The following is an 18,662-nucleotide window of genomic DNA, read 5'->3' as shown; positions in this document are numbered from 1 at the left end:
TACTGCTGTTATGACTGAAGTGGACTGAAATTTTGCCTTATGGATGGCAAAAAAAAAAATTTTTTTTTTAAAAATCCTAAATAACCTTCATTCAGGAGCTCTACTTGAATTATTGAGTGTTTCGATGCTTTACAAGCCAAAAAGCCCAACATGAGTTTCCCATATAGATCTACAGTATGCATAAAATATATATTGCTATCTTACAGACAGTGAAACAAATAACAGACAAAACAAGACAACCTGAATTGCTTCAATAATAACAGTGTTTTATTTGCTCGGTTTAGCAACTGTACAACTGTCTCCTTCCTGAGAATATTGCTCACCTCAGGGGAGAGGGAACAGCGAGAGGATGAGAGGGAGGAGAGAAGGAACACAAAGGTGAGGGGAAGAATAGATAGACCAGAAGTAGAGAAGATTAAAAAGGTATAAATAACTGCAGTGGAGGGAGGCAGAAAGGTGGGGGAGGAAAACAGGATAACAATTTCATATTTTAAAATCGTGACCAAACCCTTGCGAATGAGGTCGACACCCTTAATTTAAAACAACTCTTGGTGCGTTACAGATACAACTAGAGTGCAACAAAGACTGTAAATATTCTACTAATCACCTGAAAGTTTGACAAAGAGGAAACAAACCGACTGATGGCATGGTACAGAGAGCTTTAATATACAAACCAATCAAAATTTTAGAGGATAAGCAGAGAAACAACAGTTAAGCTGTTGCTAAACTTGTTCTTGTATTCCACAGTTAAGCAATGTTTTGAGTGAAATGTTCCTTTGGCACAGGGCAAGCAGCTGTATAGTATTATTAGCACCTCCACTGTAACTTAAAAACTACCCTCCCTCCATTTGTCCCTTCCACTCCTCCCTCCTGTTCTCCCCTCTCCAATATTTATTATTTACTAACAATTCATGCCTCAGAAATGTGTTAAAAATAGAGCTTCTTTGTATATTTACTTATGCAAGTTAACTTTAAAAGTTGCATGTAGCAGTTTTTATATTTAAAAAGACCTATAGCTGTTGCATTTTTAATACTCAAATGTTTATGCTGCATCTTGATGCCTGAGATAAAGAAGTCTAGAGTGGGGTGAAAAAAAGAGATGAAATTATGAGCAACCGTGTTGTAAATCAATCATTTTTGTTCATATAAAGTTTAAGAAAACAGAGGCATACTGCAGGGATGAACATAGCAACAACAACCACAATAATAATAATAATATAAAAGCATGTTTAAAGAACTTTATGAAATCATCTTCATCATCCTCCTCATGCAGGCTCTTCAGTTCCAGTTGCTTCCTCCTGCGTTTGTGGAGTGTCAGTCATGTGTTCTCGTGGCAAAGATTGGTGGGTCCATTCACCAAAAACACCTGTCCAGTCCTTCAAGTGAGCTTCCCAAACATTTTATTTGAATCTTCAAAGATTTAAATGAGTAACGAGTGATTCTGGAAAAAAAGGTGTTTTTTTTGAGGATATGTGATGAGACAGAAGAGGGTTTCTCTGGATACAAAAAGGCAATAATACAACTGAAGTACAAAACAACACAAAGTTGGCCAAAACATGACTTTTTTCCAGAGAGAACGAGGGGGGGAGGGGCTGATTGTTTCAGTTTGTCGTGTCTGCTGTTCATCGGTTTTCCACGTCAGACCTTCATCACTCTGTCCACCTGCCGATCCTTCTCAGTCTTTTATTAAATTCCCGAGAACTACCAAACTCCCGGGCTCTCTTTCCCTGTCCTGCATTTGGATTCACTGCATCAAAAACCGCCAAGTTGGTTAGATCCCGGGCTAATGTGGGCGGGTCTGGTTGATCATCTTGAGCCGTGATTGGTCGATGACGTCCAGCAGGTTCTTGGCGTCAACTGCGAGGGCGTGAGCTGCCATTAGCATCTGTTTCTTGTAGTCCTTTTGTAAACTGTCGAAACAGACACAGCTTTTATTACATGAGCCCCGACGTAAAAATAAATCAAGAAAACGCGCCGTTAACGTGTTAATCCTCACCTTGTCATGACATACTGCTGCGCCAGCTTCATCTTCGCTATCAACTCGGCCAGATCTGAATTCAGCAGCTTCTGGGCCATTTCAATCTACGAAAAGACAAAGAAAATGTCAGGATCAGATGATAAATGATAACTTCCAAAAGAAGAAGATCAAAGAAATGTATTTACTTCAATACCAAAAGTGGCTTTAAAATGACAACACAGGTGCTTTGCCTGTTAGGGTACATTTCTCACATCTATGTGGACCTCAGTTGCATCGGCTTCAGCGGGACAGGAGACACATTTTTACGGGTTATTTTTTAAGCACTCTGTCTCTATGGAAACATTAGCTACAACGTTACCTTTTACACTACGGTGTCGTTAGCAAATATGCCTTGTAGTAGTACTACATAAGGAAACCCTTACTCAAGCTGTCGTAGCAGACAAAGACCAGACATTCCTTTTGTTTTTTAAGAAGTAAGATTCAGTGTACAAGACTGGATAAACAATGTTTCGCCAATAAGTAGTTGCTGTGACAAGAAATTAAGAAACTCCCATGAAAAAGATCAAAAATAACTCCAAAAACAAAAGAAAGACTATCTAGTTTTCAACCTATCACTGAATCCTTTTAGTGGTTTTCTCTTATCACAGGAGTTTCTTTTTACCTCTCTGTGTGTGCTGGCTGGCAGCACAGGAATCGTCTCATCCACTGTGGCCAGCAGAGTCCTCAGAGCCAAACCCACTTCCTATGACAATAAACATATATAATCATAAGTCTCACATTTGTAGTATTAAACTGGCTCTTCCACACCCTAATATTTTCTCAATTTTCACACTCTGCCAGTGTAACACAAAGTGTAAATAACAGTGAAGGTTGTCTGAAGATCTTAACCGTGATGTTCACCCTACCTTGACCATGGGGACGTACTCCTCCGGGGCAGCGGGCTGGATCCTGTTCGACATCTCGATCACAGCTTTAACCAGTCCCGTCACATTCTCATACACTTTGTCGTTGGAACGATCCAAGTTGGCGGTGGGAGGTGGGCTGATCTCTTGAGGCTGCAACTGTACCACCAGACCGGAGTGAGACTTACTCAAAAAGACTTAAGTTTCCAATTCATTGCTATTTTTTTCTTAGTTTATTTCTTTTAAATACATATTTAAACAACGACTAACATCACTCAAACTGGCCACAGCTCTTTCTTCTGCCATGGTCAGGCAAGTGATGGTAGTTTCACACATTCAGCTGTAGGTGGCAGTATATGCAAAGATAAACTAGAGAATTTCTAGACACAAACATTTCTAGCTAATGATGAGAAACTGACTTTTCTACAGTGAGCAGCAGGCGTGTTAGTACAGAATGGTTGTTAAGTGACAAACTCGAAGCTCAACTCTTTGTTAAGTGACTTTAATACAGATGTTAACACTAAGCAGACACTCTACACATCTGCTGTGTGTAAGGCGGGCATTTATACAAAAAAACCCTTTTAATTCGAACCATTTGAAAACGTTTTATGCTGTTTTCCAATTAAAACGCTGTACCTTGTTTTACAGATTTAAGGTACCAACGTAACTGTGTTTAAGCTACGAAACATTTTTAAACGTCGTGGTGCAGCAATTACTATGGAGACGTTAAAGCAAGGCTTAAGCAATTTGAAAGTTTTCATTAATAAAGTAAGGCAATAAAAATAATAAAAGTTTTTCCAAATGATGGTGGACAATAACTCAGATTTGGAGGTAGATGTTTTTGATGCATCAAACCTTTTAGAAGTTAATCATTTTAACTTCGATCATTAGACACAGTGTTAGACTTTTGCTACAAATCTACTGACATGTGCTATAATATCTACATCAAATTTTTCTTCACCAGAAGTATTGCTTGCACATTTTTAAAAACAGGTTTTATATATGCAATCTATCTCTAACCAGCAGTTCATAACCACGGTTCCATTAATAACAACTGTTTTCTATTTTTTCCCCATTTTTTTCTCTGGTGAAGAAAATGACTGAATGACTCAGAGAACATGAAAGTGACTGTAACTAGCAGCTGGCTAACTCTATAATGAGGACAGACACACAAAGATTAGCTTACCCTCCACGGCTTGGGGGAGGAAGAGGGGAGGGGAAGGAGTGGTGGTGGTCGGGTGGATGCGGTTTGAAAGGGGAGTGGTTGAAGGGGAACGGAGTACGCAGGTTGTGAAAACAAGGGAATGTGTCGGACAGATGGATTGGTGGGTGTGTGGATGCGGTGCCGCGGGTCAGAAAATAAGGAATAAGAACAAAATGGAAGCAGGTTAAAGGAGTAGTGGATGGAAGTTAGTAACAGGGGGGAGAGAAGGAGTAAAAAGGGGGGGAGAGAAGAGGGACAGCACATTAGGCCAAAGCCAACCACAGGCAAGGCATGACATGGACCGGCATGCAACCCATCAGCACAATACCAAAGAACCAAATCAAAAGCTATGTGTAGGCAAGAGCGTGCAAATTACCACAGTAAATCACAGACTTCTATGAAACAGAGAAATGAAACCCCGTTCCTAATCTTAATCATCTTTAAACCTCACGTTCTTGCTGGAATTTGTGTGTTCATATGCACCTTGACCCCGTCATTGTAGCTTTCTACGGGGCAGAGACTGGGCAGGTTGGTTAAGTTAGCTGGAGCTCCTGGGCGGGGCGGCTTTTTGGGAGGTGCCACAGGTTCTGGGGGAAAAAACAAAATTGTGGGTTAGCATCTTTGCCATGAAGCAACATAGCATGTACATTTTTATATAGATAACTATAATATGAGTTACATTTAAGAAACAGAATACAAAGTAGTTTAAAGTAGTTTACCACTGATATGCTATAGCGACTGACATGTTCATGTGTCAACAATGCCAACTAATAAAGTACCAGTTCTAATATTTTTCTTCCACCACAAATGTTGGGATGAAAATACTTATTATTTTCAATACTTGTCACCGTCTGTTTCTACTAAACATGTCAGTGTGTTTGCTCTCTCACCTGGTTTCCCAACAGGCTGGTAGATATGTTGGCTTCCACCCTGTGCAGACAGACAGACACACTTAAATTTGTCCTGTAATCTCAGACTTTTATAAGTCTAGTATCAATAAATTCTCATCCACATTGACCAATCTTCTATTTAGGGGAATAAATCTCACAGAAACAATAAATGTAACATTCACAAATATAAACAAGCTAAATATAAGACAGAAAGTTGGAAGCTGCCATCGCATGCTGAGAAGAATCACCAGCAATGTCCTCATTTTTGCCTAAGCTACAGGCTATTATAACCCTTGTGTACAGTTAACGTCCAGTTCTTCTGCCTTTAAAGTTCCCATGTGTCCTCTGTGGTCAAGTGGTCGGTATGTAGGCAGTGCCCTTCATGGCTCACAGACTGAAATACTTTCTCTTCTCCCGCCATCTGCATTTCCTCTCCGTTTGTCTGAACGCGTTCCCCTCTGCCTCACTCTGGTTCTCTTTCTTTAAGCTTTTCTCTGCTTTTTCCCCTTTTTTTTTTTATAATCATCTCTCTGCTACCTCTCTATTACGTTTTTCTTAGCACCACAAGCATTTGTCCAACCATGCTCCACAGCTCAACAAAACCACAAGTGAATCCAATTTTAAAATGTCAAAGCACACACACATACACACACACGCACACATAGACTGACCGGTGCTTGTAGTGTGCCGTCCTCCCTGTCGACGCTCCCTCTGCTGTTTCTGGACTCCGCCTTCTGCAGGGAGACACAGACATACAATGGATTAGAAAGGATTAAATATAAAAGCCATAAATATATATGTTTTATACAGAAATATATGCACATTGTACCAGGCATTGCAGCAAAAGAATAAAATATGTAACATTTTGTTTGTAAATCATAAAAACTGCTGCAAAATCCTTTCATTTCCTAACCAAGCATCACAATTTAAAAGCAAAATTGATTTTGCAAAATTAAAATATTAGCAGCGACAATCAAAAAAAGGAAATAAATAAAAATCAGCAGCAGCTTATTAAAGAGGAGCAATACACAAATACAGCCCTGCTCACAAAGAGATCACTACACGACTGAATAGTTCCAGCATCCCCTCGCTTTCTGTTCCAGTACCGTTTTGGTGAAGCACGCCTTGAAGAGATGCATCCTGGGAGAATATAGGTTGATGAAGTCAGGCGGAGGAATGCAGAGAGTGGAGGCCATCGAAAGAAGGGCGGGGATAAGGACCGAAAGTTTAATAGAAGGGGCGATAAAAGATGGAGCAGCTCAAGTCATAGAGAAACTGATGGTAGACGGCACAAAGAAATGCAGAAGTTTGCAAAAGACAGAGAGAAAAGCTGAGTCAGAGGCGACTGGATGAGAAGGAAAAGGCAGGAGAAAAAGTTTTTCCAGAGGAAGAAAAGCTCCGCTGGGCACAGAGACTAAATCCTAAAGGGAAAAAGATCCAACTGCCTCACTGTCCTCTCTTTTTCTCCCTCCCACTCTTTCCATCTCTCTGGATCTCCTCCTGTTTCTCTCCCTCTCTCGCTCCTTCTTTCTGACGGGCGACTCCTCGTTCATTCCTCCCTCTCCCTCGCTCTTGCCAATCCCACTTCCTTTCTCCCTCCCTCTGTCCTCCTCTCTTTGCTTTTCTCTTTCCCTTCTTCCACTCTCCTGATGAGCCTGAACTCACACATCAAATTCACTTGCCTGTTTTGCCTTAAGCACTCCACTCTTTTATTACTTCTGTAATTTTCCAGCACATATTCTACATTAACTTAGCCTGCATATCCCGAATCCAGCGCTCGTTTTCCCTCGCAGCAAAAATTCCACTTGCCTCTTTCAAACGTACGACAGCAGCTTTCACTTGACTTCTCCAGCTGAACATGTTTCAAGAATGATTTTAGGCAAGAGTAACGGCCACAACAGCTGCCACTGGGGATTAAGGTTCAGACTTTAGACCAGAAGTCAACACATCACTGATCACATGCACTCTGTGCAGGAATGCGTTGCTAATTAGAGGCAAGCATTTAAACTACACCTGCAAAAGACTAGGTTTAAAAACGGATTTCAATCTGCACCAGCAAATATTATGAAGGTCAGCTCCCAAGAAAGAAAAACAGATAGCACGAGGCACTTCTAAAGAGCTCAAACACACATTTGGTTTTAATGTGAAATTTATAACAGTTTCACTACTATTAATCTGCTGAGAATATCATGTGAACGTTTTTTTATCGCATTCCTGGCAGGGACACAGCAGCATACACGTCAGAATATTAATTTAACTAGACTTCAAATAGGCTTTGTAATACTACCTGCTCACTGACTGACCCTGCAGCTGACACAAATCCTGTGGACAGTGGGTTTTAATCTACAGCACGCTACCTTGCGATTAAATCTATGTCTATTGTTACATTTTCAGCTGCTGGAGCCACGATACTATCAGATTAGCTTCAGCTCAGCAGAGACTCTGTAGGGAGCAATTTTGTTTTTTACATCCATGCCCTGGGTAGTGAGTGCCAGTCAGTCCCTTTATGAGATTTTGAAAACGTGGCTGTTAAAGCTTTTATTGAAAAAATGTTTGAGGTGGCTGTGATTCAGGTGGTACATCCAAACCTGTCCACTAATTACATGAGTGAGAAACAAGTCATAAAGTGCAAAGGTTAAAAGGTGCCACTCAGGTCCGCCCCTTTTGCCATTAATCTGGGTGTTAATTTCCCCAGGGGTCCAAGGTCCTCAAGGTTTGTGCAGCGAGGTATATAAAGTATCCAGAAAAAAAAACAAAAAACAAAACAACACCCCTGGTGTCAGCTAACAAACATGATATCAGTAATTCAGCCCGTCATATCTGCCCTGACAGATTTCCTGGTCTATGAAGCAGTAGAACAGGAAATCATGTTAAACATGACGGGCCGACCCAGGAACTCCCCAGCACTCATTACTCATGCTTGATTTTTTTCACTGCCTTTCAGCTCTCCAACATTTGGCTTAAAATTGAAAAACAGGCCACCGAGACAAGCAGAGAAACAATCTGACCTGAGCAGAGGAGAAAAACAGACTTGTTTTGCAAAAGCAGTATTTTGGCTCCTTTTTGGGGATTTCTCAGTGTCTGATGAGATAAATCAAGCATGCACAACTGAGCCAGTTCAAAGATCTGAAAAAGACATTCTGCAGCTTGTCTGGCAACAACAGTGGACATGAAGAGGGTTTACCAAGTGGGAAAAAAATCTCTCACTAATTTTATATTTACATCTTCATACAGTATTCATTTGGATTGATCATAATGATTTGCTGTTTTTTGTAAAATATGCCTTTATTTTATCTGCAGCAAGAGTACTGACAGTGACAAGGAAGAGAGCAGATATGTCCTATGCTGGCATCTCTTCAATGGCTCCCTGTTAAATCAGAATTAAATTTAAAATCCTGCTCCTCACATGCTCTTCACAAGGTCTTGAATAATCAGGTGAATACTCAGGTCCCATCTTATCTTAATGACCTTATAGTACCGTATCAGCCCATTAGAGCTCTCCACTCTCTGACTGCAGGCTTACTTGTGATTCCTAGAGGATTTAGAGAATGGGAGGCAGAGTCTTCAGCTGTCAGGCCCCTCTTCTGTGGAACCAGCTTCCAGTTTGGATTCGGGAGACAGATACTATTGCTACTTTTAAGATAAGGCTTAAAACTTTCCTTTTTGATAAACCACATAGTCAGGGTTGAATCAAGTGACCTTGATTTCTTCATTAGTTTAGGGATTCCCATGATGCATTGAATGTTTCTTCTTCAGTTACCTTTTTCACTCTGTGTTTATACACCGCTCTGCATTTAATTATCAGTTATTATTCATCTCTTCCACAGCATGTTTTTGTCCTCTCTTCAGTCGCTCACCCCCAATTGGTCGTGGGAGCTGGCCGCCCCTCCTTGTCCCTGATGCTGCTGCAGGTTTTTCCTTCCCACTGTCACCAAAGCACTTGCTAATAGCGGCTTGTTGGGGATTTCTCTGTTTTCTTTGTATTGTTGTAGTCTTACCTTACAATATAAAGTGCCCTGAGGCAACTGTTGTTGCGATTAGGTGCTATATAAATAAAATGTAATTGAATTTATTTGTGTCTTTTGTTTGCTTTTTAAAGTATAAATAAGCCACATGTGTTAATACTGAAAAGAGACAAATAATGCTGGTTTGGTTAGCTGACTTAAGGGGCAACTGAAGCCCTGCTTACCCCAGTTTATTTTGCTTTGGATTCCTAATCTTCACTATGGATGTGACAAAGAAAAAAAACACTAGTGGCAATGTGGAAAGCTAAAATAGGAGGGACTATTTAAATGCAGCCACTATGAGTCTGTATAATTTAATTACCATGAAGCTTTCCTCCTGCTCCAGCCACCGCTGGTCATCCTCCATCTGTTGCTGCTGCATCATCAGCCTTTCCTCCATCAGAGCCTGACCTACACACCCAATGTCCTGTAGAAACAGAGAGAGAGAGGAAAAAGGTCCTTAGGTGTGCCTTGTTATCAAGACGTAGCAGTGAAGGAATAAATCTTGCTTATCGTGATTTAATGATTACAATTAATCAAACTGTGCCAAAGTAATGGCCTTAATCTGACTAGTCCTGTGAAAGAAAGACGTTTCCACAGGACTCTTAACAGTCCTGTGGAAAAACTAAGCACACCCCATTATTCAGTAGCTTGTAGAACCTGCTTTAGCTGCAATAACTTGTAATAAGCATTTTCTGTACGACTTTCCTCAGTTCATTGGGCTTTAAGGGAATTTGTTTATTCACAGCTCTCTAAAGGTCCCACCACAGCATTTCAAATTTCAAAGTCTGGACATTGATTTGGGCATTGGAACTTGTTTTTCGTTCTTTCTTACAAAGATTTGCTGTTGTGCTTGGGATTATTGTCCGGTTTAATGACGGACAGGTAGCCTCACAGAATACTTTGTTTTACAGAGGAGTTCGGCAAGTTGCCCAGATCCTGTAACTGCAAAAAAAAAAAAAAAGTTCTGATGTATTATGGCCCAAACATAACATCCACTTTAGGCTGTCTAAAGGACATTGTTCCATAACTATGGACTGTTCAGATGCAATCTTCTTTTTAAAGAGAATAGGCCTTTTCCTGGAAATCCTTCCAAACAATCCTTTTTTTCTAATTGTACTGTCATGAACTTTAACATTTTACATCAAGAGTCCTGTCAAAACCTCTTATTTCCCCCATACATGACTGCTCATAGTTTGATAAAAACTGCTTGCAAGACAGTAGTTCAACATTTCTTAAATGCCGTTACACGGTTCCTTAGCACGAAGCGCTTTGTTTGGTCTGCTTGGAAAAGAAACTGCAGAAACTGCAGTGCATGTCCCGCACTACTGTGCTGTAACCAGCCCAGGTTGCCTAAAATGAAAAGTAAATTACACACACACAAACACACAGATACAAATCTTGAGATTTAATTTTAGCTTCACCTGGCAACCAAACAAAACACATATGCAGGTCATAACTGCTTTAACTTGTATTGCTTTAATTTGCTTTAACCACTATGTGTTTTCTGTGTTTGATATGAGGCAAAAATTCAACAGTTACGGCAGTGGGTTCAGTGAGTGGCTGAGATGTTACACAAATCCATGTTTGACTGGTGAAAGTTCTGTGTCAAATGCATTTGTGGGTGCACACCTCCATATTCGGGCTCCACGGTGCAGTATGTTCAGGTCTGTGCGGATTCCAGGAATCAGTAGAAGGATAGCTGCCTCCAACTCCTCCACCTACACCACCATGGGCTGATTGCTGGAGGAGGACAGATTGAAAGTGGAAAAGAAAAACAGACAAAGAAAACAGTCAAAAATATTTATGAACAAACAAGCAGTGTAAAGTTCTTCCTCTTTTGCAACATCTGGCTCTATGTTACTAGAAGATTTAAGAGTTTTATCTCTAAAGCAGTGTTGGTAGGAAAGAGGGCTGAGAATGACGTCAATAGAAAGAAATAATGAGAAAATGGGGACTCAAAGACATAAAAGACGAAGGATTCACAGATAATAAAATAACAGAAGAGAAAACTTTGATTATCATTCAACTTTCCACGTCTACGTTTTCACAAAAAGGCTGCTTTTAAAGACGCTCTAAACCAGTCAGATGATGGCAAAACAAACAGAAATCTACCGACATAAGAATAACACTAGGAAATCAATGAATACTTATGAAAAACCACTACCAAAGACAGTAACTATTTCACTGACGGGCATGCAAATGGATTCAGAAAGTGTTAAAATCTCTTCAAATGCACTTTAAACCTCAGTCTAGTGTGCAATGCATGCAGAAATATACAGATGCTAATCTAAAGTCCGATGTTATCAAGTTAGGCTTAAATGGCAGTTTGAATTACGCACTCCTTATAAGGACCAAAGAAAAGCTTGCTGCCAGGAGCTGAAGAGTGGCTTTGATTTGTTAGTGTGTGTTTGTGTGTGCGCGCCCGTGTGTGTTTGTCCACGAGTAAGCGGCTTTTAGCACTACAGGAAATGCCTGCTGTCTGCCTGGTTTATGAGGAGAAGAATAACTGCACTCAAACTCTTTCTGTCCTTGCATGTCTCTCTTTGACTCAGACACATGCAGCACGCACTCAGTGTGAGCCTGACAGTCAGAGCTACTCCAGACTTAACACAGACTTTATTGGGTTGGCCTTATTGTGATGACAGCATTCACGCTTAGAGCTGATTTGTACAACCTTACAGATTTTTTTGTTTTGTTTTAGTGTTACAGAATATAATTTACAGGTTTGTTTTTGAAACTAGTGACTGAATTGTTTTCCTTTCAAATTTTTTGCTCCGTCGTGACCAAAGATTTGTCTTGGCAGCAACTTTTCTTTTTTGTTTTGCTTTTTGTAAATATTTAACACAAATTGGGGAGGACAGCTTTAAAACAACAGAATTGTGTAACTGCTTACGGCATGTGCAGCTGTGTGCAGATGCTTGGAAAAAGCCATTTTTTTCAACCATCTTTTTGCAGATGATGTAAAATGTCATGTGGGTCCTTCGTCAGATGCAATGAAACTATGCTCACCACAGTTTAAGATAATGGCAGAGTATATCAGACTGCATAGATGTCAGTCATTAACAAGGAGTGGTTTATATATTAATGGACTGTCATTGTCCACATTAGGTCTTACAGCATCTAGCTCACTATCTATCTCTGTAGTGCTTCCCAGGACAGCTGAATCTGAATAAGGCAGAACAGGAACGCACAGGTTCCTCACTGATGAAGATCTGTGTGCTTCTGTGTGCTGTTTACCGGGAAGTGGTTGTGCGGGGAGTTGCTGACGAAGCCTTCACTGGGGTAACCTGGTCTGCTAGGCTACAAACACAGAGAAAACCATTTGTGTTAATCAGCCACAACAAAGACTCGCACAGACATACAAGAAATAACAAGGACATGGGAGGATGGGAAACAAATGATTTAAAAAAGGCAGATCGAGCACAAACAGTCATTGATTCTTACTTTAGGCGGTGCTTCATCTGGGTCCCATGAAACGGTGACTTGTCTCCTCATTTCCATTCGGAGTCTCTCTTCTTGCTGGAGCTTCTCTTCCTCCAGTATCGTGCTTCAGAAATGAAAATATTGGCAGAGAGAAAATTGAATCGCGCAGTCATGCACTCTTTTGGTTTAGTGCACTATTTCATCTTGACCAATGTACTGAAAGTCAAAGATTTTTAGAGAAATCACAACCAACAATGTCATGTTTTTAGTACTAATTAAACTTAATGAAAAGGAAGAAGAAGAAAAACTCAAGGAAAAATTACTCCATGGGGTCAGATTGAGACAGAGGCCATCTCTATTATAGCAACAACATCAAAGTCTTACACCTAAAGCAAATTATTAAAAACTACTTTTAAACTACCTCATTAATTAAATAAACATTTTTTTAAATTATTAATATTTTTAATACTTTTTTTATTTTTTACCTGAGTTGTGTTTTGAGTTCAGTGAATCGCGGACGCTTGCTGGGGTCATATGACCAACATTTGGTCATCAAACTGTAGAGGGTGGGCGGACACTGGGGAGGCATCGCCAGGCGCTCCCCGTTTTCTATCCTGCCAATCACGTCATTGTTTTTCACCCCCTGGAAGGGCTTGATGCCGTACATCAAGATCTCCCACATGCATACACCTATGGGGGAGACGCAGACACGCAAAAGTCACCTACAGTCATGAATCACATCATCACACAGTGGCGCTGGATTAGAAAAAAAACCAAAAACTCACCGAACATCCAGACGTCACTTGCAGACGTGAATCTCCTAAAATTGATAGATTCAGGAGCCATCCACTTAATGGGAAGTTTACCTTTAGAAGCTGAGACACAAACACAGACACAGAGATAAGCACTAAGGCAGAGAATAGAAAAATGTATCACCAGTTAGTGTTTCAACAAAAAGGCTGCAATGAGTTGGTAACACAGAGAACAGCTGATATAACGTGATGTCACCAGTAGATGGTGGTAACGCACTGGCAGCTAAATGTTGTTTAAACTAAGACTACTGGCTGGTTTCAGGTCAGCATTGCACTTTCTTTTTTCCCCATTTTATAGAATTCCCAGGAGCCTTTTTACACACCTGTTAATGTGGAAATTACACGGAAACTCTAAGGATACTTAGATTGTTGCTTCGTTACCTTTGTAGTAAGAGCTGTCCTCCATGTATCGTGACAGACCAAAGTCTCCAAGCATCACACAGTCCACCGCAGAGACCAACACGTTCCGAGCTGCTATATCCCTATTTGTTTTTTAAAGCAGGAAAAAAGAAAATCTAAATCTCTAAAACCTACTGCTGTGATCTGTGTATAGTCTGAACTGTAACATTATATTTATGAAACATAATATATTATCCTTACACACGCACACTCTCACAGACTCACAATGCAATGCTTCATTTGTGACATATGTGCATCCGATTGTGTAACACCCCAACTGTCATTTGTGATGCAAAATGATGATTCATGGGTCTGAAATCTCACTGTTGAGTAAACTTGTAAAATTGTAACAAGGCAGGGTGAATGTGGGAAGATCTTCAGAGAATGTTGTCATTAAAGGAAATATAATTTTGCACTTTTATATGTTTTGAGATTATATAAGAAACTGAAAGTCCTGCAGGTGTTCGTGTAGTTGAAAATGCCATTTTAATTCAATTTCAGTATAATCTGTGGTGTTGGCACTAATAGTCTGAGGCCTCCACTCCCCCCACCTCAATCAGGCTACAGAAGCATGTGTGTGTGTGTTTACCTGTGTACAAAGCGTTTGCTCTCCAGGTAGGCCAGAGCTGTGCTGAGCTGGTAGGCATACAGGATGAGCGTGGCCAGGTCAAGACTGTACTTCCTCACCTGAAGGAACGAGCGCAACTGTTGACAGAGAGAGAAAACAAAGGGAGGAAATGACAGAGGCACTGTTAAAAGATGAACCACGCTGACATACCAAGACTGAGCTTTTTACGGCTCTTGCCATCTCAAGAGAACTCGAATACCAAGATTATCCCACACACACAGTATGAGGGTTACCTCTCCAAGAGTACAGAGCTCCATGATGATCCACACCGGGTTCTCTGTGATCACGCCGATCAGCTTAACAATGTGAGGATGGTCAAACTGACGCATTGTCACTGCAAGGAAAAAAGACAGTAATAGCATCATTATGCATTTAATGCTAATGTGATGTGAGACACACTGACAAACGCACAAAATTGCATCTTACGTGCTTCTTGCAGGAACTTTTCTCTGACGCTGTCAGAGGTACAGTTCTTGCAGGTCTTAATGGCGACAGCTAGAGATGCTTTGTCCTGCAAACAAACAGCACACAAGACAGGAGTTAACAGATGATACACTGTAAAGCTCGCCGAAATAACACAGCAAGACTGTACAAGCCTTTTGGCCCACATGCATTAACAGAGAGGTGTGCATGTTGGTGTGTTTTCACGTACTGGACAGTTGTAGACTCCTTGGTGTACATCGCCAAACTGACCCTCTCCAATGCAGCGGCCCAACTCTATCCTGTCCCTCTGGATCTCATAGTCCCGCGCTGAGAGGCAGAGTAAGAAGAGGAAAGGAAAAAGAATAGGGAAGGAAGTAAGGGCATTTTCAGTTGATTGAAAAACAGCAAGAACCTGTCACATTTGGCATTTATTTCAACACCATGGATGAGGTTTAAGCAAGAAAAAAGGACATATTTAGATAGTTTATTGTGGAAAAGTTTCCACGATATGCTTCTAAGTTAGCTTTAAATTATTTCTATCATTCTGGCAGTCTTACGCTGCCCTTTTAGGCAAACCCCATCCATTGGCACTAGTTTCACTTTACAACAAACCTAAAACAGTAGGACCTGGATCAAGCCTCTTCCCCTCTAACTAGATCAATGGTAAAACATGCACGCTGCAACACAGATCTGCAAACAACAACATGAACATGCACACGAGAGTCCCAGTATAATGCACTTGTTCCTGTAATGACATCTGTAGTGATGTTGCAGAGAAACTGCGGGGAAAAATACGATCAAGTAGTTGTGAAAAAGAATTTCAATTTGGGAAAAAGTCTGGAGATCTCTGAGCAGCTCTCATATGGACTGAAACTAAAGACTGCTTGATAAAGTCAGTGCTTGCATCATCTAACCCTAACTTTCACAGAGTGTATCCAGAAGGATTGGAGAGAAACTGCTTGTTTTTTTGACATTAAAGCGTTATTAATATTTCCGCCTTGCTGAAAAGGTCAGGAAGCATTTCTGCGGAGGTGCATTAATGTCAGTTGCCAACTAACTGCAGGAAGCTCAAGTTGAAAAGGTTTATTGGGGTCGTTCACCATCGGGAACTTATTCTTTACAAGTTTAATTGTCTGTCAGGCTAAACAGAGCTCTGTTGTTTGGATTCAACCAACCCAAACAAAACCAGTTCAGCAGTAACCAAACACACATTCCATTATGAAAGACTTACTGTAATTAAAAATCACACTGATATTCACTTTCAGGAAATTAATAATTTCTTCAAACATAAAAGAAGATGTGAAAGAACCATAACCACAAAACACAATTTAAAAAGAAACAAATAAAAAAAAAAGTAGTAAAGACACGATAACAGCAGGACGGTGCAAGGAGAGCCAAGCCAAAACACAACAAATGCTGTTAGGTTGTTCCAGAGGTCTGTCTTTACTTCATGTTCCCAAGTTCTGATTGACTTATTAACTTCAGTACAAAGTGTTATATGTACTGAAACATAATGATTTGTTTATGGATTGGCTCTCGCTCAGTTGCGACGCCCGAGTTCACCTTTACGAGCTGCGATCTACAAGATAAAAAATACCACTGAGTAAAAAAAGAAAAGAAAAAGCCAAAACAAAATTCAACAACAATTTAAGTCTTTTTTTTCTTTTCCAGGTGTTAAAGATCAAATAAACAGCTAATGCTTATTCATTACTGGCTTTTCAATGCGCTTACTGGAGGTCATGGTCAAAAACACTACGATGTAAAAAGAGCCTGGAAAAGAAAAATAACGAGAGAGAATGAAAGAGAGAGAGGGAGTTTTACCTTCAACTACTCCATAGCTCACTGTGTTGGCGATGGGGGGGAAAGAGGAAGAGAGAAAGAGATGGAGATGAAGAGACGGGGGGAGAGCCAGGCAGCAGCTTTAAGATTGAAACTAGCTCAGAAAACACAAACACACAAAAGTGCGCAGACAACAATAACTGGCCGACTTTGCTCATTATCTGATAATTGTCGATACCGCCACAGAATAATTCAAAGATCTAAGCTTGCTCTCCAGCTGTTACCATTTTACAGATTTATTTTATAAATTCAGCAGCCGGTATGACATGGACACACATACAAAGTCAGACACAGGATAGGAAAATATGTCTGCAGTGAGTCTGATTAGAGGAAGTCTCCTAAAGGAGACCAAAAAAAGCAAAGCAAAAAAAAAAAAAAGGACAAAGAAAGAAAGAAAGAGCCAAGACAGAGACAGATAGAAAAAGACTGGGGGGAAAGAGAACAGTCCATTTTCAAAGTTGGCCGCACAATCAAACGCATAAGTACTCTGAACTGGCCAAAACATCCACATTAAAAATAATGGAGCTAAAGCCACGACTACTTACAGAACTACAGCCAAACAAACCAGCACATTCAGGCTTTTGACAAACGCATGAATGAATCCGACAGATGTGATGCGTCTCCATGACCACACGTACATGGCGCAAGCTGCGGCCTCTAGCGTCTCTGCTGTTTAGAAAGGATGAAGGAAAACCGGCCAGAATTTGATAGCTGCTGCCTAACCAAACGCGGTTTAATGCAACTCCTCAGGTTCGTTGTGCGAGTGGGTTTCTTGGAAGCGATTCACACCACAACCTCGCTTATTAGGGAGCAGAATGAAATTAAAGTTTGTTTGAGTACGAGAAATTTATAGCCGCCGTGTGCCAGTGCAACAGAAGCTGAGTTCTTAAGAGTCCTTAAGTGCAAATGAGTTTAGAAAGAGAGCAAACTGAATAAGTGACTTACTTGAGGGCATGGTGTAGGTGTCCTCTTCATCAACTATCTCTGCATAGTCATCAGTTTCTGAAACATGACACACACACAATGTAAAAAAAAAAAAAAAAAAAAAAGCAAGAGATTAAAACACACTTGGTACAAATGATGACACAAAAACTGGTTTACCGTTAAGAAGGGTCCATGACACACATACACCCGAGAAGAAACCTACCCTAAACTAGCATGAAGCTAACTCAGAGTTTGAACAACTCCCGAGCAGAGAAACACCCACGTAGCTTCTTGCTCTGCCTTTCTCTCGCCTTCTTTCACACACACACAGACACACACACCCACACACCCACACAAAACACTTGGCGGATAGCGTCAGCTGAGCATGTGTTGTGAATATCTGTCTGTGTGAGAGCAGCTGGTTTGCAGGGAGGGACTTACTGTGGTGGCGGTAGAGGAGAAGGAGGAGGAGGAGGTAAAGAAAAGTAAAAGAGATGAGATGAAGACACAAAGCAGGGACAAACAGAAAATGAAAGGCAAAACAGTAAGGAGACCAGTTGAAAACTCAGTGAAGAGGAAGAAGCATTAAGGGAGAAATGCACAGAAGAGGAAGGAGAAATGTTGGGTCTAGCTGTCATGAGAGCAGATGGTAGTATTTAGGGTAAAATCTGTGTGGAATCAGACAGATAGCCAGAGAGAGAAGAGAGCCAGGAGGAAGAAGAAGAAGAAGAAAAAAGACGGGGAAACATGGACCGAGTCGATCCTAACCAGATGGCGGCGTTTAAAATAAAATCAGTGTGCAGACTCAGCTGTTGGAAACAAGAGTCAAACATCTGCTGTCCTGCTCCCCTCGCAGCTCTGCTTAGGATTTATCAGGGACTGTGGGAAATGTGTTCCTAAATTTAATCAAAAATCCTTTTCTAAAGCCTGTGGCTGCTTTTCTCAAGAAAAGTCTCTGAAGCCAGACTTGTAGAGGAATTACGGGCTAGCTGCATAGTCATTTTAAATAAGGCGGGCCAAACAATACACCGGATGGTTGACAACATAAACTGCACTTATTTTGTTCTATTAGTGAGCAAAGTTATATTTGGATATTGTGGAACGTGTATATTTGCTCAGAGTCGCATAATGTGATTGATTAAAAACTCTGATATTTGTGTGGTTAGCTGTTAGCTTTACATAAAACACAGAATCTAGGGGGGAAAAACACCTATCCTGACTCTGTCCAAGAAC

At 40.7% G+C, this 18,662-nt stretch overlaps 1 protein-coding gene across 6 annotated transcripts in view; it reads right to left on the bottom strand.

Moving 5' to 3' along the window:
• Positions 1-245: 245 nt before the first annotated feature.
• Positions 246-18,662, bottom strand: part of ptk2aa (protein tyrosine kinase 2aa) — a 63,279-nt gene continuing 44,862 nt past the window's right edge. For 4 of the 6 annotated variants that reach the window (XM_087834666.1, XM_087834665.1, XM_087834661.1 and 1 more), the window contains 20 exons: positions 17,451-17,507; positions 16,488-16,508; positions 14,896-14,993; positions 14,670-14,754; positions 14,477-14,577; positions 14,205-14,320; positions 13,598-13,698; positions 13,190-13,279; positions 12,890-13,094; positions 12,426-12,528; positions 12,219-12,281; positions 10,611-10,721; positions 9,301-9,405; positions 5,646-5,708; positions 4,975-5,014; positions 4,568-4,671; positions 2,884-3,039; positions 2,640-2,720; positions 1,997-2,082; positions 246-1,910 (listed from right to left, as the gene is read on the bottom strand). In XM_087834666.1, the coding sequence (XP_087690792.1) occupies positions 1,784-1,910; positions 1,997-2,082; positions 2,640-2,720; positions 2,884-3,039; positions 4,568-4,671; positions 4,975-5,014; positions 5,646-5,708; positions 9,301-9,405; positions 10,611-10,721; positions 12,219-12,281; positions 12,426-12,528; positions 12,890-13,094; positions 13,190-13,279; positions 13,598-13,698; positions 14,205-14,320; positions 14,477-14,577; positions 14,670-14,754; positions 14,896-14,993; positions 16,488-16,508; positions 17,451-17,507 (1,913 nt within the window). In that variant the 3' untranslated portion in view covers positions 246-1,783. The remainder of the gene's footprint in view (positions 1,911-1,996; positions 2,083-2,639; positions 2,721-2,883; positions 3,040-4,567; positions 4,672-4,974; positions 5,015-5,645; positions 5,709-9,300; positions 9,406-10,610; positions 10,722-12,218; positions 12,282-12,425; positions 12,529-12,889; positions 13,095-13,189; positions 13,280-13,597; positions 13,699-14,204; positions 14,321-14,476; positions 14,578-14,669; positions 14,755-14,895; positions 14,994-16,487; positions 16,509-17,450; positions 17,508-18,662) is intronic. The other 2 variants (XM_087834663.1, XM_087834664.1) reach the window with 1 other exon arrangement.

Source organism: Neolamprologus brichardi, chromosome 22 (genome assembly GCF_056152115.1).
Source record: "Neolamprologus brichardi isolate AB-2024 chromosome 22, ASM5615211v1, whole genome shotgun sequence".
Classification (NCBI taxonomy): domain Eukaryota; kingdom Metazoa; phylum Chordata; class Actinopteri; order Cichliformes; family Cichlidae; genus Neolamprologus; species Neolamprologus brichardi.
This window is presented reverse-complemented; position numbering and strand designations above follow the sequence as displayed.